The sequence below is a fragment of the Fundulus heteroclitus genome, chromosome 17, assembly GCF_011125445.2.
Source record: "Fundulus heteroclitus isolate FHET01 chromosome 17, MU-UCD_Fhet_4.1, whole genome shotgun sequence".
Taxonomy (NCBI): domain Eukaryota; kingdom Metazoa; phylum Chordata; class Actinopteri; order Cyprinodontiformes; family Fundulidae; genus Fundulus; species Fundulus heteroclitus.
In genome coordinates this window covers 4,158,739-4,180,421 of record NC_046377.1, presented here as the reverse complement: position 1 = coordinate 4,180,421, position 21,683 = coordinate 4,158,739, and the positions used below count along the sequence as shown (strand labels likewise).

The 21,683-nt window shown below is 42.9% G+C and overlaps 2 protein-coding genes across 2 annotated transcripts; one reads left to right on the top strand and one right to left on the bottom strand.

Annotated features, from left to right (window-relative positions):
* Nucleotides 1–2,935: 2,935 nt before the first annotated feature.
* arl1 (ADP-ribosylation factor-like 1) lies at nucleotides 2,936–8,800 on the bottom strand. The gene is made up of 6 exons (XM_012877102.3): nucleotides 8,675–8,800; nucleotides 7,950–8,087; nucleotides 6,000–6,081; nucleotides 5,700–5,811; nucleotides 4,279–4,457; nucleotides 2,936–4,138 (listed from the first exon to the last, which is right to left on the bottom strand). The coding sequence occupies exons 1-6, from the start codon at nucleotides 8,676–8,678 to the stop codon at nucleotides 4,108–4,110; spliced, it is 546 nt and encodes a 181-aa protein (XP_012732556.1). The 5' UTR covers nucleotides 8,679–8,800; the 3' UTR covers nucleotides 2,936–4,107.
* A 240-nt stretch (nucleotides 8,801–9,040) lies between these two features.
* Nucleotides 9,041–21,576, top strand: LOC105936334 (DENN domain-containing protein 11). Its single transcript, XM_012877112.3, has 9 exons — nucleotides 9,041–9,769; nucleotides 13,147–13,246; nucleotides 13,431–13,589; nucleotides 17,416–17,572; nucleotides 18,839–18,977; nucleotides 19,084–19,215; nucleotides 19,297–19,447; nucleotides 20,102–20,170; nucleotides 20,416–21,576. Exons 1-9 carry the CDS (start codon nucleotides 9,370–9,372, stop codon nucleotides 20,609–20,611), a joined length of 1,503 nt encoding a protein of 500 aa, XP_012732566.2. The 5' UTR covers nucleotides 9,041–9,369; the 3' UTR covers nucleotides 20,612–21,576.
* Nucleotides 21,577–21,683: the final 107 nt, after the last annotated feature.

Here is a 21,683-nt window from a genome sequence, read left to right as displayed (position 1 = left end):
CTGATTTCTCCCGTTCTCCAGTTTTGCATTGCATTGAAATGACTGTTGCCAGCTTTTAACTTTTTGTTCTCTCTTTTTCTTCATAGTCTGACGTTCTGTTAGCTGTGACATCATCCAGGGAAGACAGCTCACCCGCTACTACCATCTAATGTAGAACAGATTACTGGATCAATGTGTGCTTCTGTGCTTTTTTGTCTGTCTTGTTGTGTCTCTGCTCTGTCTTCTCTAAGCCCCAGTGGGTCGAGGCAGATGACCGTTCATACTGAGCCTGGTTCTGCCGGAGGTTTTCCTTCCCGTTAATGGGGAGTTTTTCTTTCTACTGTCGCTTCATGCTTGCTCAGTATGAGGGATTGCAGCAAAGCCATGTACAATGCAGATGACTCTCCCTGTGGCTCTACGCTTCCCCAGGAGTGAATGCTGCTTGTCGGGACTTTGAAGCAATCAACTGGTTCCCTTATATAGGACTTTTTTTTTTGACCAATCTGTATAATATGATTGAATTTGACTTTTTAAAGTGTCTCGAGATGACATGTTTCATGAATTGGCGCTATATAAATAAAATTGAATTGAATAGCTCTATCTTAATGTTAGGCTTAATCAAAACAATGACTGAAGTATGACCGGATGCCTTAATATCTACTTTAACAAGTCCATATGTATAACTGCTAGAATTTTTATCTGAATGAAGGTAATTTAAAAAAAATATAGAGTTAATATTTTTTAATTTTTTTACTTTGGGTAGGGGAAAATGGTCAATTGGTGCTCATTTAAACTTACAATGTCCTGTCCTCTTCTCACTCAGTCCGTGAGACCTGACCATGCAAAGGAAGAACACTAGTATTCCACTTTTTGGTTGCACCCTCTGCTGGAGAAGATAATTGCAATGTGACAACTAGCCCCGGTCTCCCCTACAGCCAGGGGGATAGAGTGCCTCATATATTTCCTATTTGTCATACAAAAGATGCTAATTAAAAAGTGAAACTGTTCCCTGTCTGGACTAGAAAAGCATCTATAGCGACTTTCACGGGAGTTCCTCAGTGCTTCCTCTCTCCTTGATGGAAATTTTTGATTACATTTTTACTAAACAAGTGTTACAATCTCCCTTATTGAATAGCCTATAGATGGAGATTCTTATTCATAAGGAAACTGAGATCCAATCTAACCAATAGCTAGATACGCTGCATTGCCTAGCTTTTTTAAGTCTGTTTTAGAAAGTGCAATTATTTGCTCATTTGCTGAAAGAACCGATCCAGAAAGCTGGTCCTGTGCTGAGGATCCACTACCGGAACCGCTGAGCTGATTGTACAGAAAAAAATGCTGCATAAGCTACTGAAGATGATGGATAACTTCCTCCTCTCCAAAACACAGTGAAGAATCAAAAGAGCAAGGGACTTCTTCATGTTCTTTAAGATGATAGCTCCTCAAGATCCTTCCTGCCAGCAGCTCACATTCTTCTACTATATTTTGATTTTTTTTTTATATATTTAAATTTCCCTTAAGGTACTAAGAATTTTTAATATTTATTTTGGCTTGAAATATTGAAGATTTGTGGTTATTTCACACATTTATATGAGACCAAGTGGTTAATATTTTATTGAAGTGTTACACTATTTACTTAAACAACTGCTTATACCAAATCCCCACAATGTGACGTTATACTACTGGTAGGGATGTTGCTGCTTCAAAAAACAAATTTTAATCATTCAACTGATTAAAAATAAGTTAATTCTGCTGAGTTTTCCCCATACTCATGCTATTTTAGACTTTTACATTACATAATCTTTGTTGTCACATTTAACAGCAACAGGTTTTCATCTCAACCTTCATCCTGCCCAGACATTACCCCCCCCCCTCCCCCCAAACAATAAAACACATAATAACGTAATAAAGCTCACGTTTTTTACAATAAACTATCATGTTGCAACTTAAAAAGGTTCTCTTTTTATTCAAAAGACATCTCTCCGCTTCATTTTTTTTCAGGCTTGCATTATGTTACGCGTACATCTGGGCTTTTATTTTTGAAATATTTTTCTGCACTTCCGTGCCAGCCGTGAAAACCGTCTTCTTTCAATCTGAAGAAAAAAATGGAAAAATGAATGGGCAAAATCGAAAAACGGGCCGTTTTTTTCAATAAGTTTTTCTGGTTTTCCGTTTCTAAATTGTGTTGACAAAAACGGAAAAACGGCTTTGTTTTGGAAAAAAATCGAATTGCCTTAAGGTACACGGACCGCACTTCCGTTTTCAACACTTTTTGTTTGCTGCATTTCATTCGGGGGTGTCTTCTTTTTTGTTTGCGTCTCTCTTTTTGTTTGCTGCATTTCATTCGGGGGTGTCTTCTTTTTTGTTTGCTGCATTTTATTTGTTTGCGTCTCTATTTTTGTTTGCTGCATTTCATTCGGGGGTGTCTTCTTTTTTGTTTGCTGCATTTTATTTGCTTTTTGTTTGCCGCATTTAATTTGTGCGCGTGTCTTTTTTTTTGTTTGCATGTTTTCTCTTTTGCTGCGCATTTGCACCTGTCGGCCACCGTAATATTTAGCCACAAAAAGGAGCATCAAAACATCAGGATGGAGGCTTGATATATGTAACCTTATTTTATCATGATCAACCTGTTTTTGGTCTTTTTTTTCCCCCAAGCATATAAAGTGGCTATATACCTTTAAAGCACAGTCCATTCATTTTCAACAGTGCTGAGATGGGATCCCTTCCAGAAGCTGAATGTTGAGCCGCTCCATTTGTTCCAAAATGTCTTTTAAACGGGTAAAAGTAAAATGGGGTATAATTATGGTCTATTGAGCACTGATGAGGTTGAATAACAAAGGACCTTTTCAGGGAAGGTCAGTGTTGTTGCTTTGCTAAAAAAAAACAGGTTGTCTTTCTACATAATTCATATTCTCCAATCAGAGCACACTATTAAGCAAACAGGAGGGGCCACATGTTTGACCGGTTTCCCAAATATGGTTGTAGCTGCATATCATTACTGCAACCAACCCTTTTATTGTGAAGAGACATTTGGCCTGACAAAACAAGTTAACGTTGTTTTTCATGAATTTACATATGCAGCAATATCAACAACATTAAATAGTTTCTATGGTGATGTCATGGCACCTTTGGTTGGAAAAACCCATCTTTGCCTCATCGAACCCAAAGTAACAGGGGTAGGGTTAAGATTCAGGCAAAAACCCCGGAAACACCAAACCCATCAAGAAACTTTATACTGGAACACCAGGATGAACAGACGTAAAGACACTTTTGGGGCCCAGGGTCAAGTTGTCATTCAACCAACTGCAATATTCAGCATTATTTATAAGCTTTGGAAAAAAAAAAAGACTTACCACTTGTTAGGAGGGGGGGGGGAAATCAATATTGGTACAATAACTGCATTCTTAGAATCAATTTTACTGTACAAGCAGGTATAAATATGCAACCATAAAACTGAGTTTACAGGTAGTGTTCAGTAACTAATGAACTAATAAGCCAAAGCTGCACTCACAGTCAAACCACTAAAATTACTGAAACACAAATCACCAGAAAGGAGGGAAAACAAAGAGATTCATGACAGAACCTTCAGTGCCACCTGGCTAAAAGACTGGATCCAGAAACCAAAACAAAACCCATGTTTTCTGTATGATATCCCCCCCAAACTGTAGTACTTTTCTTCAAAGTTGGCTTGTTTCTCTCCTTCTGAAGCACTAAACCGAAATCCAGAGATCCGAAGCGGCTGCTAAGCAGGGAAACAAGCTGGCTGTCAGGCTGCTGCTGCTTTGTCTCCCCCTGGTGGATCTTCTTGTCCCTGACAGGAGGGGACGCTGAACACAAATCACCAGCAGGAAAAGAACTCAACAGGGGTTGGAGCAAGAACATTAGCAGGTTTTTTCATGCGACTCGTTTTTAAAATCTCTGTGTTGACTCCAGGTGTTACTGCAGCCTTCTCTCCTCAGTCCCAGGCTCCAAAGGCGTTAGGAATTGGCAGGACTTGGTCAAGGCTTAATGTGGGTATAAGAATTGAGGAGTGCAATCGCTGGTCCAAAGAAAAAAAAATGGGTGGTGGGGAGGAGTCAGTCACAAGGCTTCAAAGTTTAGGGGTATATACATGATGGGGCCCGCCTTTTACTGCCGACTCTTCAGAGCGTCCACCAGCCTATGAGCAGAGACAGAGCAAATATTCAGCTTAAGTAAACAATGGCAGTCTGTCCTGCTTAGCCAGATCCAGTTCTACCCGCTGTCAGAAACAATGGGTCTGAAGCTACTTCTCTTAATGCTGGTTATAGAGTGCCTTACCACTCCATGGCTTCATCTAGGCCTGTTCCCTTGGTGGCGGAGGTCTTGAAGATCTGCCATTTTCTGTCTTTGAGGGCAGGAAGGCCCAGAGCGTTGGCCACTTCAGTCGGCGTCATGGCCTGGTCCATGTCCTGCTTGTTGGCAAACACTACCAGGATTGCCTTCTTCAGCTCTTCTTCCTGCGAACGCCAATGGACAACAACGTTAGCACACCTAAGTATCTGAAAACTACCAGCCAGCCCTGCTGCTTTCACCTCATCCTGCCAAGAATGACAAATGAACAAAAAGAAAGTGCTTTAGCTAACAACATGTTGGTGCCTTGCAAAAATATTCTATAGGAAACATTTGAAAAGTGAACAGTGTACATTTACAAATGAACATGCTGCTTATTATAAGCGCTAGTTATTCATTACTAATCTAATGTATCACGTGTTTGGCCACCGTCATGCCTACATGTCCCCATTGTGGGACAATAAAGGTACACCTTATCTTATCTTATAGATTAGCACCTAGCGTCTGTATGCTCTGACCGCTAGAACTGAAGTCCAATTTCCTGATTTTCTACACAGTCATGGCCGAAAAAGCTGATTATTTTTATTCAGCCCCATTTCCTCTGATATCCTTGAATAAAATCCATTGAACCAAAGGCTGGTTCACTGGATTTTAACTTAGTAAACAGGTTCAAGGTCTTTTATTTAAATCTGAGTCCTGTGAAGACCTCAGAGGTTTGTTCGAGAACATCAGCAGCTTTATGAGGACCGAGGAACACAGCAAACAGCTCAGGTAGAAAGTTGTAGAGAAGATTAAATTATAAAACAAGACTTGGGAATCCTACAAACCACCATTGAAAACAGAAATGTACCAAAACATGGCAGCGCACCCATATTTATAGGCCAGGGAGGCAGATTATTAATCAGAGAAGCAACCAAGAGGTCAAACTGGAGGATCTTCAGAGATCTACAGCTCAGATCTGTAGACAACTTTTAGTTGAGCGCTTCACAAATCAGCTCTCTATGGCAGGACGACGAGAAGAAAGGCATCTTTGAAAGGAAACCTACAAACTCCCACAAGCCTTGTAGGCAGAACCGCAAACATGTGGAAGAAGATGCTCTTATAACCGGATAGTGAAGCTGGTTTATCATCTGAATGAGCTGCAGCTATTTTGCAAAGATAAATGGTCGAAAGCTTCTGTCTCTAGATATGCAAAGCGGCTAGAGGACATGGAATCGTGGCAAAAACAAATTCCACACAGTACTGACTCAGGGAGGCTGAATATAAATGCACACTACAGCTTTACAGTTTTTCCTTTAAAACTATTTTGAAACCACATCTCCTTTCCTTCCACAAAAACAAAACCTGAGAATTTTCAAAAGGTGTGAATACTTGTAAAGCACCATAATTTCCACATCCAACTCACTTACCTCCAGCATAGCCACCAGCTCCGACTTTGAGATGCCCATCCTGTCGCGGTCGCTGCTGTCGACCACGTAGATCACTGCGTCTGTGTTTGAGTAATAACACCGCCAGTAGGGTCTGACACAGAGGGAGAAACACAGATCAGTAGGTGGCAGAGCTTGTACTACTCAAACCAGAGGCAAACTGCTTATGTGCTGTAACAATGTTTGTACAGTCAACTACCAGCGTGTTTTATGTCGCATGTGGAATCTAAATATAAATCAAACAGAAAGCCTTAATCACGTGCACATATTTACTGCACATACCTGATGCTCGTCTGTCCTCCCAGATCCCACACCTGGAACTTCAGGTTCTTGTATGTGACCGTCTCCACGTTGAAACCGATGGCTGTGGTGGGGAGAAAAAAAGATCTAAAAATGCACCAAACAGGGAAAACGGAACCTAAAAATGGAGATTCGTCACAACTCACATTTGACCTAAAAGTGTCATGCAACACTGATTTACCTGAAAGTTAGTAAGGCTGACAGGATTAAATATCAGTGGGAATTCTGACTTCAATGGTATGACTATAAAACCAGCAAAGCAAGAAACTCCAGCAGTAGAAATGTTGATTTTTGCCACAATGGGGACTTGTTCTGATTTGTTGCAAGAACTGATCTGAAACTGGTTCAGTAATTGATACAAAGGATCTGACAACTTTAACTTTTGTTATTTCCTTTAACCATCTCGTTATGAGAAATAAGGGAGTTTTCGGTCTTCTTGTTTCTTTGTTTTTGTCCTGTTATTTCCCCCATTGATACAAATTGACAAACCAAAGGTCTAAGCAATCAAAAACCTGACTCATCTGTATTTTGACCCACTTTCCAAAATTTCCCATCTGAACTGCGCACAGTTTGTAGCTTCAGAATCCACTTAATATTTAACCTGAGACATTTTACTATGAATATGTTAGTTTAAAGGAAAAATAATCCACTTCACCATTGTCCCAACAACAATCTATACTACTCTCAGTAATATAAAAGATTCCCCTGCCATTTTTATGCTTAATCCAAAAATTCCCTAATTATACTCTTGTTGCTTCCATCGACCATGTGTGCTTTTATGTCTCCTCCTGTAACAATAATTCTCTTAAAAAAATACATTTTAAGCATGAGATTCATTGAGGAATCAGCAGGTGATCAGAAAAACTTTACGCCTGAACAGTCTAGGGCAGCGATTGGCTAGTGGGGGCTTAAAAGCCCCCCCCTCGATCCCATCAGTGAACGCACCAAACCCAAGCACTGACAGGTGACATTAGGTGTTGTGGAAGTTGGCGGTGAAGGAATAATAACCAGCAAGCTAATTTTATCAGCAGAGTATTGTTTTCAAAAAAAATCAGATTACAGACAAAAGATGTAAGAAATATGAATACAGGGTGGCTGTTTATACAGGTTACTACTTTCAAATACATAGTTAAACTTCAGGAAACCGACTGTATCACAAAACACTGTCTTTCCATTTGAAGAGTCCGATTCTGCCTGTTGTGAATAATGACTGGATTTGGGCAGTTTTGATAACCTCACAGCTAAAGTAACAATTTGCTATCAAGAAACATGCAGAGACTGCCGTTTACAGTTAGTAATAATAACTGTGCTAGTAATAATGATAATAATAATCACTAATATAAAATACCAAAGATGGATATGTCAGCTCTGCTGTATTGATTTAAATACTTGTGAAATCATGTTTTATTGTAACACAGACTGCTCTCATCACATCTAGCTATAATTTACTTGCTGATCCATCACAGAAAGGTTTCTTAAATGTCCTCTATGTAACTAATAATCAGTCTAACTCATAACAATTAATCAGAACTTTTTTAACAACCAAAACATTGGACAGGGTTATTATTGATTTTAAATGGATCTTGTGGGACAAAAACAAAATGAAACACTGAATATATTCTGATTAGGTGAATTTTGTATCCATCTTGAATATGGGTTTGCTGTAATCCTTTGTACTTGTGTTTAATTCATTTACAGAGCGCCTTATCCCATAACTTAGAGGAATTTATTATAATTGCAGATTTCCAGAAACCATGTTGCACTATGTTTTGCTACATGGTTAAGAAAGCTAAATGTTTGCCCACAAAGGCAGATATATACACTAAAATGTCTGATCAGTAAATCTACACAAATGGCCTTTTTCTTATTATGTAGAAAATTGGTCTGAAACCAAAATTCAAGTGCAGCGAGAGAGGAAAAAGCTGTACATACTGGGAATGGTGGTGACCACCTCTCCAACCTGCAGCCTGTACAGAATGGTGGTTTTGCCAGCACCGTCCAAGCCCAGGATCAAAATCCTCATCTCCCGGGTGCCAAACAGGCCAGAAAAGAGACTGGAGAAGAAACCCCCTGGGGAGGGAACACACAGGATGTACTTTAGATCCACTCTGTCCAGAGTTATCTGATTGGTTCATTTTGCAACATATTACACCTGGATAAGTGAAGAGGGAATGGTGAATATAAAAGCACACAAGAGGACTTTAAAGCACAAAAATACGCGTATGAATAAAAATGCTTAGTCGTGTATTTTATTATTATTATTTATTGTTACCATTACATTTTATTTCTCGCAAAAGTCGCGATTAGTCAGATTGAACAAGCTAGCTCAGGTTAGCTCCTTGTCCCTAAAGCGTGGGGGTTTTAAGACATAATGTCGTACTTTTTTACTTCTACCACGAGTTCCTTCACATGTATCCAAAGGAAAAAGCGCTAAGGACTGTATAGAGAAAACTGCCGTCAGCCGCAAAGGACGTTAAAATCTGCACTGTAAACAATTAGCCATTAGCATTAGCTAGCCAGGCTGGCATCAGCTGCATCTCGCGTAAAGCGGAAGCAGAACACGCACGTGTACCATTGGTGAATAGCTCGTACATATAATTTTCGTGTATAGGCTAATAAATAAAAGTCACGTTTAATAAAATACTAAAATTACCTACCCATTTCGCTAGAAGCCTGCTCCTCGAGTTAACTGTGTGCTGTTTCCAGGTTAGTTCCGTCTGGCTGACGTGTCGCTCGAGGACGTCACCAACTCTCGCGTGGATTTAGGCTTGCAACATTCGAGACAGCGACATTTTTGTGTGTGAAACAGCAAAACAATCAGATAAATATTTATTTGCAATAAAACTATATATATATATATATAATCTGGTAAAAGTTTTATCTACATTTTTTGGCTGCGTAGTTTGTTAGAGAATATGAATGTTTTCATCGAAAGTGTGACTCCGGAAAAGAAGACCGATAAATTGGCCGACCGCTATGCGCAGGGCTGCATTCAAGAAGCCAAGACGGACCTGCGTTCCTAAATGTGCAACAGCAGTTCTGCGTGAGGGAGATGGAACAATAACTGCGGGGGTCGTTTTGAACGCAGCTCACCTCAGTCGAAGGAGTTGCCCTCTCCAAACAGCATCAAATTTATGATCGCTGGAGATTAGGAAGGTTTCCGAGCTAAACGTGAAAAGTGCTGCGCGTTTGGGTGAACGCGAAGCGAAATGCAACCCTGGTGAACAGTTTGGGAATAAAACTTCAATCTTCGGGGATCGCTCTGACTTGTGATTATCCACGGATGGACCTGGCGGCTGTCGCCTGAGATCGTCGTTGACAATCGGCGGCGAGACCGACGCCGACGAGCAGGATGGTGGAGCGGTCGGACCGAGCCCCTCTGCTGGACTGGGAGGAGATCCCGTCCACGGAGAAACCCGCCGACGGAGCCCCGGCGGCGGCGTCTCCCGCCGAGGGGCGACAGTCGAGCCCCTCCGGCAGCCGCGGCACGGCGGGATGCGCGGGGTTCGGGTGGAGCAGCGGACCCGAGGATGCCGCTCCTCCCTGCAGGTCCGAAGCGGACGGCTGCAGCGCCCCGCCCGCGACCTCCGGCGCCCCGCCGGCGGCCCCGGAGCGACAGCTGCCGCCCGACAAGGAGGAGCGTCTCTCCGATTCCGGGGCGAGGGAGGTGTCGCTGGAGGACAGGATGGTGAAGTGGGAGGAAAAGGACCAGATTGTGTCTGTCTTTGTAGTTACGTTTAACACAAGAACAGGTGAGACGGTGCATCTGCGCGGCTGGGTTATTTCTAAAGATGTCATGAGACATTCTCTGTGCGTAAATGCGTCGTTTATAACTAACCTTTCCAGTTTAATTACAAACGTCCGTCAGATCAAAGCCCCAAACACACACACACACACACACACACACACACACAGAGAGACAGGTGGGGCTCTTCCTCGTCCCTCTTCTTCAAGTTTAAAGACAAACTCAAAGTCACGACATGTTTTCCTTTTGCCCGATCGCAGAGGAGATGTGACCACATGTCAGGATAAGTGATAGGAATCAACCAGGCAGCAGGTAGCCCATGCATGTTTAATAGGGGCCGTCTTGAAGGTTGCCAGAGCCCCTGCCTGTGAAGCCCCTGCCAGACGGATCGCTGTGGGCCGAGGGGCCAAATCAAGCAGACAGACAGTGGATGATGGAGAAAAGCTGCGCTCAATGGAGGAGAGGGAGGGATCCCTGCAGGGTGGAGCTGGGCTCCTTTATGGTTTTGCGGCATGTGAGCGCTTGATACCGTGAACAGGTTGCGATCAGGTTGCTGCTGCCACGCTTGTTCAATGGGAAATAATTATTACTGTGTAATTACAGCCACGCGTCCCAATATTTGTTGAGACAAAGAAAAAAACGCGTTTAATTAATTTCTGGGAAATAAGATCAATGTCTGAAGAGTCAATATTGTCAGGATGAACCTGCCAATGTCAGGAGGCCGCCTGACATGGGCGGGCCACAACAGGCAGTGTGCCTGCAGTGAATCGTTGTATCATTGCACAAACACAGATCTTTTTAACGCAATGAAAGATTAAGATTTCTCCACGATGAGAGGATGAAGAAAAAGATGCCGCATATCACGTTTCCAAAAAAAAAACAAAAAAACAAAAGACGAAGAGCACGCAGGGTGACATGCGTTGACTAGAGGAAATCAATTAAAATGCATCTCGACTTAAACTCACCCAGGGTTAGATATGACTGGTGCGGGAATAAAGGTTTCAGATGAGCCATTTAAAACCATATACCCGCCCACGTTTTTTTTTAACCAAGTCACAGCTTGTGCTGAAGTATTATGAACATCTGATAAGGCAGTAAATGCGTCTGAGCGTAGAAATCTGGGAATTGTTTCTACTTTTCTTAAAAAGCTTAAGTCAGTTTTGTCTCAGTGTAACAGATGGTCCAGAGTTACAGCCTTTTCACAGAAAAAAAAGAGCGTTCACTTTCTTTTTGTTTTCGAAGAAAAAGGGCGCCTGGTGGCGAGCTGAAAACACTATGATCACAATCTTTGCCTTTTCACAATCTGTCATCTAACAACAACAGCAAACAGTGATTTATTTTGTCGGGATTTAATATGATAGACCAACACAAACGTGTCCATGATTGTGAAGTGGAAGGGAACGGATATGAGCATCCAAGAAGCTTTCAGAAGGTCAAACATTTTGTGCCACTGGTGATGTGATCTTATTATGAGCACCTGGCCAAATCTTCTGATAAATACTTAAAAAGTGGGACATGCTTTTCTGCAATTACTGAAGCAAGCGTTTCTGGGGGATGTTTCTACCATCTTCGCACATCTAGAGGCTCACGTTTAACCCATTCTTTATTTGAATGGTGAGCAAAAAATAGATTTACCTACAGATTCTCATTCAGGTTTAGGTGCCGGGCTTTGACTAGGCCATTCTAGCACATGGACATGCTTTGATCTAACCCAGGGGTCACCAAGACGATGCCCGCGGACACCAAGTAGCCCCCCAAGGACCTAGGATTTAATTTTATTCCGTTACTCTTCCTGTTTATTCACAATAGCATTTATATACTTTTGAAAACCACAATATCTATAACAAAACATGAAAAATGTATTTATTTTACATAAAGTTAAGGTGACTTTTCTAGTTCAAAGATCAGTACTGGTAGCCCATATGACACAACACCAGTGAAGTAAGCCTTGCAGCTTCTAGGAGGCTTTCTTGCAGGGTTGCCCTGCATTTAGCTCCACCCGCCTTCCCACCAGCTTTAGCCAGCTGGCCTAAACCTAAAACGAAAGTTTCCAATTAAATTCTGATACACGGGACCATACTTTGGCAGTCTTTTATTGTTTATTAACAGTTAATACCAAATAGCGTAGAGAAGGGTCGGTTTTTTTAGGGGTTAAAAGGCAGCCTGCTACCCTTTTTAACATTTTTAGGTTTTTAGTTCTGGGTCAAAAAAATAAAACCATGGGTTCAGGTATCAAATCGCGTGAAACCGTACCACAGTTTGAGAACCTAAACTCTCTCTCAAATTGACCGATGATCATCTCCATCCATCGTCAACTGCAGCCAGATTCCCTCAGTCTGCTGAAGAAATGCCTTCCCTCAGCACGACGCTGCCACTACCAGTGTTCGCCACTCGGAGAGTATATTCAGGGCAACGTGCGTTAAGGTTTGCTGCCACACATGGCATTTTTTGCACGTAAGCCAAAAGGTACAGCTTTGGCCTATTCTGTCCTATTCTTCCTGTGTCCCCTACATGCCCTTCTAAGACTGCCACTCCTCCATTAAGGCCAGATATTTGGAGTGGACGGTTACTAGTTGTCCCATCAGCAGATTCTCCCGCCTTAGCTAATAGTAATAATATTAATATATTGTCATTGAAACATACATTACAACGAAATTTGTTCTCTGCTTTTAACCCATCACCCTTGGGGAGCAGTGGGCTGCCATGTGCGGCGCAGTCTGGGGTTAAGGGTCTTGCTCAGGGACCCAGAGTGCCAGGACCGGGGATTGAACCGGGTATTTGCATCCTTCTCTGAGTGAAAGCGCGCTGCTCTAACCACTAGGCCAACACTCCCCAATTTGGGGAATTTGGCCTATTTGGGCAATTTGGGGTTAAGTGCCTTACCCGGGGGCACATCGACATGTGGCAAGGGGAAGCTGGAATCGAACCTACAACCTTCTGATTGCCAGACGACTACTCAACCCATCAAGCCACAGTTGCCCCGTTCTCTGCATTTAACCCATCCCCATTGGGGAGCAGTGGGCTGCCACTGTAGGGCGCCCGGGGAGCAGTTGGGGGTTGAGGGTCTTGCTCAGGGACCCAGAGTGCAGGCAGTTGGGATCGAACCGGGGACTTGCATCCTTCTCAGAGCACAAGAACGCTGCTCTAACCACAAGGCCACCACTCATATTCCGTTGACTGATACGGGCGTCTGAACCCGATCAACTCGCTGAGTCACTTCCTCCGTTCGCCGGCACCTGGCAGGCAGACCCGGTTAGCTCAGCGCGTCGCTCGGCCCCCCGCACACGACGGCTTCCGAGGGAATCCGTGGCCCCCGTTCGGCTCATGAATATGAAGCGAGGCGGCAATGACGTGTCTGTTTCTGTTTGTCTGCGTGTGATGCAGGGAACATGCTGGAGTGGTGTCTGCCCAAAGACATGGACCTAGAGGGAGTGGAGTTCAAAGCCATCGCTAGCGGCTCCCACCGAGTCAGCACCGACTTCATGTGAGTGGATCTTTGTGCGCGTTTGCGAGCCGGCGACTGGAGTGCGCCAGCCGCAGATATTAGGATGCGGCCCGATCTCCCCGTCCTGGCAGAGGGTTTGCCTGGCGCAGGCCATCTGGCAGGGCCTTTGCTTCTCCCTGACTCAGTGCCTCACCCCCCACCCCGATCTCTCCTCCTTCTGCAGCTACTTCCGGAAAGGCCGCTACTTCGGCCTCGCCTGCTTCGCCAACATGCCGGTGGAGAGCACGGAGGAGAGGGGGGCCAGGATGAAGTCGGTGGGGATCCTGTCTCCGTCCTACACCCTGCTCTACCGCTACATGAGCTTCCTGGAGCACCAGGTCAGGTAAGGAGAGCGGTCTGCAACAGAGGGGCTGGCCTTTAGCAGCTCTCAGCATTTCAGCAAAAAGCACCACAGTCCAGTTTGGCTTCGCCGTCCTCTTTTTGGGAGAGATCAACCTCGAGTTACGGGTGTTGCACTGTAAAACTCACTCAACAAGGCATTCATGCCGGAATTGTGAGCGCAGGCTCATGTTTCACTTGGCCATGCTTGAAGGAAACACCTTAAGTACACAGTCACACCTGGAGGGTTTAGCTGGTCTGGTTATGGCCTGGCCACTGAGCAGCTGCGCTGGGATCGGTTAGGGTTAATAGTCTTAATCGGGGATATTAGGGTGGCTTTAATGAATAAGGAGCCATCAGTTGAGATTTTAAGTGGTAGACCCGTACAACGTATGGCACAGTTGGGAAATAAAAGGAAAGTGCTGCATGATTTTTAAAGCTATTGACAAAAACGTTCGAAAACCGTGCCGTGCAAACACATTCAGTCCCCTTTTATTCTGACACCCCAATAAAGGCCAACGACCTTTTCAAGTCACTCAGTTGGTGAGTGATTTGAAAAGGTCTTTCAGGACAACGTCTGGTCGTTGTTCTGTTCAGATGAGACCAAAATGAAAACTTTCCGCTCTCAGCCATCCGCATGGTATAACACGGTGGTGGCGGGATCATGCTGGGGGAAAGTTTGTCTTAAGCAGGGACAAGGATGCTTGTCAGAGTCGATGGAAAGGATGGATAGAGCTGAACATGGGGCAGTACTCGAAGGAAACCCACTGGAGACGGCAAAAAATAAGTAATCGTACAGACAGAGCTACAGTGAAAAGGTTTCGATTCACGCCTTTGGAAGGAGCCAGACCTCGGCTGGATGGAGAATTTCCAGCAAGTCTGTCAAACGGATGTTAACAGGTATTCTCCATTCCGTCGGACTAAGATTGAGCTGTTTTGTGAAGACGAACATGGAAAACAAAAAATGTTCTGTGGATGTGAAATCACAGTGGAGAGAGACACCAAAACGTAGCCCTTTAAACTCTTGTGTCAGGGAAGCAATTGTATGGATTTATTGCCATGTACCTACTTTGTTGACAAAAAAATAAATAAATTAAAACCTGTGTACCCTTTTCATTCCACGTCCCAAAAAAAATGCAACGCTCAATCTCATCAAACCCCAATAAAACACACTCTAGCCTGTGTGACAACGTTCGCAAGGCACTGACCCTTTATTCTTTCCTTGCATGAACTGATACTATTGATTGATTTCAGTCTTTTTTTTTTACATTTTGGTCCAGATAAAAGGGGTCTAAAAAAAAAACAACCTTCAGACAACTTTCTACTTCTGCTTTCTTCAGATTCTCAATGCCCGACTCACGCTTCCCCTTTTTCTATTAGAACACACCACTCTCTCCACCTTCAGGTTCCTCTTCCCCCGTTTCTCTCCCTCCCGTCCTCTCTGCGGTGATTCTTGCATGGCCTCCGGTCACGCAGCGCTCACGCTCATCATTCCCCCGTATATCTGGCTCTGGATTCCCCGTCTGACGGCTGCTACGGTAGACGTCACTCCTGGTACAAAGGGCGCGCTGTTGGTCACGAGGGGACTCGAATGTAAAAGAATTTCTCCAGTTTCCTCTCTCTTCTCGTTCCGAGTCCAATATCAGCTTCTTATCCACTTCTCCCTGGAAACCGCTTGTTATTGAAAGGAGCGACAGATTAAAAAGTGCCTGGCAATGAATAAGTAACTTCTAAAATGTGTGAAAAAGGTCAACATTTGTACAAACGTCTTTATTAGTCCCCCGATGAGCACCTTTTTGATTGAGAAATGCATTGATCACTAGGCAGAGTGGTTGGAAATGAAAGGAATCGCAAAGATGAAGAAATTGGCTGAGCATAAGGTTTATTACAAAGAAAGCTAGAAAGCAGAAGTTTGATTTCATGGTGAAAAAGATTGGGGAAGTATGGAGGAAGTCAGAAGAAAGACAAGAAAGGAACTTTGGTAACTTTGAAAAAGCCAGGTGTGAAAGAGAGTTGTGAAAGATTGGTGCAGGACATGTAGAAAACAGTGAGGTGTGTGGTAATGGTGACAGGCTGGGTGACTTTTAAAACATCAAGGATCATTTCTGAGCTTTTTTTTTTTGTTTCCAGTTCTGATGGACAAGTTGACGAATGAGATGACTTTGTGATCTATATGGCTTGTACATGAAGCAGGTGGAAGGAAGCGTGGAGAGGTGATGCGGAGAATTCATGTTTATGAAGGAGAGGTGAGACCGGAAACGGGAGGCTGCGAGGAATAGAAGGAGTTTAGGTGGACCTGGAGTCAGGAATACAAGCCTACAGAGTGAACACGATACCGTTTACGGCAGGGGTGTCAAACTCATTTTGGTTGAGGGGCCGCATTCAGCTTAATCTGATCTCAAGAGGGCCACACGAGCAAGATTAAATAGAACTAATAAAAGTGGACTTGTTGTTGATTTTTATATTAAATGAATTTTACTTTTACACAATATATTATGAATAACCTCAGCGTTTTTAACAAAGTATGTGCAATTTCAACAATACTTTTACTCGGTTAAACATTTACTTAAGTGCATTGTGCATTAGAACTGATCACAGTGATTATACAATGTTGAAAAAACATTTATTCACATTTTTTGGAACTTAAAAACACTGTCCTGCATGACAAAATACATCAGATAAAAATTAAGAAATGATTTAAAATCAATTTTCCACATCTGAAGCTCAGTGCTACCATCTGCTGATTAAAACACAGCGCCCCTCGTGGACAATATAGGAACTGCAGATTTTCAATTAAACGAAGTACTTTTTTTAAAATAATTGTTTTATCATTCTCTTCCTTTTATCTCATCTTTCTTTCACCTTTTATTTTGTTCTTCTTGTTCTTCCTTTCCTCTCCTACTTTCCCATTGTAGTGTCCATATCATTTGAGATATTCCCCGCATGACGCAGGTCGTATGTTTGACACCCCTGGTTTACGGCCTTGCGAAGCTTTGATGCTGTTCTTTGTTCACTTTCTATATTTTGGTAAATGGTCCAAAAATAGCCACATGGTGCAAATAAAGAATGTGAATATCTGAAGCCAATTGAACCGATCTGATAAACTGAGGCAGGTAAAGCCACCTTTACAAGGGTTTAACCTGCTAAATTAACTTTTAACTCTCAAATGGATGGATAGATAGATAGATAGATAGATAGATAGATAGATAGATAGATAGATAGATAGATAGATAGATAGATAGATAGATAGATAGATTTCTTTTTATGCGGTTGCCTATTTTTTACAGTCTGACCTGCATCACTTCAGTCTGTTGTTACCCAATAACAGTAACTGATTTGTGTAACTGAGAGCTGCAGCTAATGTGCTCATTTGCTTTAAATATACATACCTTCAATAGTTTAACCCAATGTCTTTTGGTTTCCATTTTCCTATTTCATTTTTTTTTTTTTTTGTATTTTGTTTGTTTCTCATTATCACTGGGAGAGGTAGAGGCAGAACATGGTGATGCTCCAGGACTTAGGACCATCTGCACTCAGGCTGGTTAACGCTCTCATTTTTAGACTTTTTCGAGTGGAGTCTGACTAACACTGGCAGCGGTGTTCAGATTTTGACGGTGATTCAGCTCATTATACTGAACAAAGTTGATGCTGTTATGCAGGCACCACCCACCTTTTGAGCAGAACTGTTCTGTGCAAACACCTTTTTTTTTCTGTCTCTGTAATTTGCTCGTGGCTATAAAAGCAGCAGAGTTTTTACTCATCATGTTTTCCCCCCATTTCACCAAGTTAACCTGGACTTCCCGGGATTTCGTTTTGCCTCCTTTGTCCAGGCTCCAGCTTCAGTCCCCGGGCCACTATTCCCCCTTGGAGGCCTTTTATGAGGACAAGAGAGCGCTCCTGCCCCCCAGTGGACAGGATGTTGTAACTGCATTTCCAGCCAACGCATGGGGGGCTGCGATCAACCACAGCATGCACCCTGAGATGAAGGTAGGAGAGATCCACACCCTGCTGCAGAAACAAATTACAGGGGGTGCATTCCATTTTTTCAGGGGGGCACACTTTATCAAAAAAAAAAAAAAAAAAAAAAAGATATGCTTCAGGTTGATCAGTGGCTCTGTGACCACTCCTACAGTGTTGAGAAAGAAATTCTGTGGTATTAAGTGTTGCCAAATTAGGCAGTTTTCCACCCAATTAGGCTTCTTTTAAACACATTGAGCTTGGAACAAAAATAGCTTATGGGCACGTTGTAAAAAATTTGGGAAGCTTTTCACAACATTTGTTGGGCTTTTAGAAAGATTTACTAACAAGATACATCAAAATAGTTGTCTATGTCTGGAAGAAAACTAAAAGCATTTCAATAAAACGCCATCTCCTTGAACTCATTTTACTGGTCAATTTATTTTTTTAAATGAGTCGAATCTGTCGAATCGGACATCATCAATGAATAATAGCTTTAATGAATAATATTGATTAATAGTTGTAATAAAACAAGAAAAGAATTATGTTTAATCAAGTGTTTGGTCAATGTAAACACCCAAGAGGCGTTGAGTTCTACTGATCAACTTAGAAATATTTCATGGCTGTGAAAGAGAAATGTTTGATTGAGCTATATTCTGTAAGAGAAATTAAGTTTATATTAAGGTAGATTTACAACTCATGTTGGGAAGATATTGATAAAAGTTTTCCTTTCTTGTTATTTGGTTGTCTGATTGTATATTTTGTGCGGAGGCCATATAGAAAGTTTTGTTCTTTGCTTCAGCGCAGTTGCGTGCTAATGGCATGTTCTGATGTGTTTAATAGTTCTGTGCTTTTAACATGAGAGAGTTTGAGATTTGGGCTTGTTTTTTCTTTTAAGTTGGGCAGGTTTTATGCTGGTCTGGGCTGGAAACTAACAGTGAGACACGGCAACCTGTAATTCTGTGTCTTGACTCAAAAGTCAAGCATAAGCTACACGCTGATAAACATGAGCAATGGTGTCAGAATGAACACTGACTGAAGTAAAAATTCATACTAGAAGAGGTTCTGTAATTACAGCAGCTATGAGAACAAGGATCAGAACAAAGCAATTAAAAAAAAAAAAAGACAGCTTCCAGTCCAGGGAGGCCACGGCCCCCCAATGCCCACCCATGCCTCCGGGTCTGGACAGATCTTCTCATGTCTGAGATGTTTCTTTTGTTTGTAGTATTATTGCTGATAAGGATCAGATGATTCCAATAAATGTGTTTCAGTAGTTTTTGTGTGTGTTTGGAACAGATCACCCATCCAGCAGGCTGCATGTCCCAGTTCATCCGCTTCTTTGGGGAGCACATCATGGTGCTGTGGAAACTGGCTCTGCTTCGCAGGCGGATCCTCATCTTCTCTCCTCCGCCCGTGGGCGTGGTCTGCTACAGAGGTGGGCAAACGTTTACGATTCACGAGTAAAAGCCCGAAGGAAGCGTGCAGGAACGCTCCTGCCGCGTCAGCCTTTTAAAAAGGTGCATCCGTTTCCCCCTCCGCAGTGTACTGCTGCTGTTGCCTGGCCAACATCTCCATCCCCGGGGTCGGCGTGGCCGTGCCCGAGTTCCGGCCTTTCTTCTACGTTAACGTCGCCGACATCAGCGCCCTGGAAAACGAGCTCTCCTACGTAGCATGTGAGTGGATTCCCAAAACATTTCAAGCTGCCAAGGGGAGATAAATTATAACTGGATGTGGGGGCATGTTTGCGCGTTCAGGCACGACAGAGAAGATCTTTGAGGAGAAGAAAGATCTGTATGATGTGTACGTTGATAATCAGAATGTGAAGACCTACAGAGACGGCCTGAAGCCTCTGCTCCGCCTCAGCGCCGCAGACAAGGAGAAGTATCGCAAGCTCACAGAGCAAAGGTAGGCTACTGGAGGTACCGAAGGAAATTAGCAATGGTTTGCGCCCCTACAGCGTCTCGCAAAACTATTCATAGCTCTTTAAGTTTAGCCATTTCTTTTGTCGTTACAAACAAGAGCATTGATTTATTTTCCTGGGATTTTATGTGGTCGACCAGGGGTCTGCAACCTGCAGTTCTGGAGCCGCCAGTGGCTCTTTGGACCTTCCACCATGGCTAAAACTGATAATAAAAAGACTATTTTTTTAAATGTAGATATCACAAATACGTTTTTTAAATTAAATAGTTCAGTATTGGGGGTTTTTCTGACCAGAGAACCACCATCCAGATGTTTACTTGGAAACTGATGTTCATATGCATGAAAGAAATCAAATATAAGAACTAAAGGAACTCAGCACTTCAGTGATCTTTTTACCTCTAATTTAGTTTTTTTTGTTTTTTGGAAAGGCTACTTTTTTAACTAATGCTACACTTGTGTACAAAGCTTGGCTACTTTAAGTTTGTGGTTAAGATGTGGAAACGTTCAAGTGGTATGAGTAGTTTTGCAAGGCGCTGTATATATATATATATATATATATATATATACACACACACACATTTAGGAAATCTAAAGGTTTATGTAGCGAGGCAATAAACAATCGGGAGTTTCTGTGTGTAGGCAGATGTTGCTGTATTCCCAGGAAGAAAATGGTGACTGTGTTTCCAGTGAGGAGGATCTTTTTATTTTGTAAGTACATTATAAGAGATGATTACACAATTTTTTTATTTTTTTTATTTTAAATCAGGATCCTGGAAGCGGCTTAAAGTTAAATCATTCCCCCCTAAAGTTCTTGTTCTCATTTACAATAATAAATACAGATATAAATGTTTCACTTTGCCTAAGCATTGCTGATTAAAAGTGTAAACAAGGGGAACAGAGAACACCGAAAGAAGCGCAGGGTTCAGTGAAATTCTCATCTTTTACTTCCTGAGGTTTTTCCTGGAGCAGAACAACAGGATTTTCCAGACCCTGAGCGAGGTGGCGGGGAGCCCGGACCCCACCGTCACCCAGGACAGCGTGAGGGCCATGGGCCTGGATCCTCATGGAGACAGACTCTTCCTGCTCCACCTGCTGGAAATCTATGGCTACGACAGCCTGCTGGTTTCAGAACAGCTGTGCTGCAGCTGAGTGTTTTTTTTTTTGTGTTTTTTTAAATCCATCTCATCACTGCTGGTTTTAAAAACAGGGGGCCTACCTGCCTGAGACTGCTGCACCGCTGGCTTTGGGACACCGTTGCATCCGGCAGAAGGCGCCACGCTGTAATGTTTTTGTCTACCGATGGTCCGCTCCACGACGGCCAGATTGTCTGAACCCAGCGGTACCAACAAGAACACGGGTCGGTTCTTGTGTTCGATATCAACACTGAGCCATGTTTTCATTTCTCAGTCGGTTTTAAAAACATCTGACTGACGCATGAAAACTGAACCGCACTTATGTATTACCCACAAGACGAAGCCAGCAAGTTTTAAAGAACGAGAGGTAACTAGAGGCGGGCCTGCTGTAAATAAGGCTGACGTGTCCCTTTGTTCTGCGTGTCTGTTTGTGTGACATCAGGGCTGAATTTTTGCCAGTGTTGCACTTTGTGTACCAAGTGCTGGAATTTTAAATGGGACACTCTCTCTCCCCCCCCCTCCACACACACACACACACACTTCAAATCAAGGCGTAAGGTCTTTCACCAACACGTCAAACTGCCTTCCACTTGGCGAAGTACGTCTGTAACATCACCGCTGAAGTGACATTTAGTGACACTACGTCTGTCAGAGGTGTTAAAGGCCCAGAGGCAAGTTGGCTGTAGAGAGTTCTTTTGTCGTCGCACTTTTAGACCGCAGGGAGTTCAGTGTCAGTGTTCAGTGTAAGATCAAGTGTCCATTTTTATTGCAATGTGAAAAAAAGTGAACAGTTTCAACGTAGCTGCGGAGATTTATATGGAGGCTCTACAGCTCCCACCGGCTTCTAATACATGCGTTGCACCATTGGGATCTGTTCAGCTGTTCGGCCTCCATGTTCCTCTGCTACTGTTATTTATTGTTGTCCGACGCAGACATTTGCCGTTAGAGGTAACAGTTTATTATGCATAATTGACCTAAAAATCACAGCTAATAAAAAGGGATTTTATATTAGCTCCCAGTGGGAATCTGGTGGTTAGTAACTGCAGCCTCTTTCAAGTCATCTGTGATAATATACAGTGCCTTGCAAA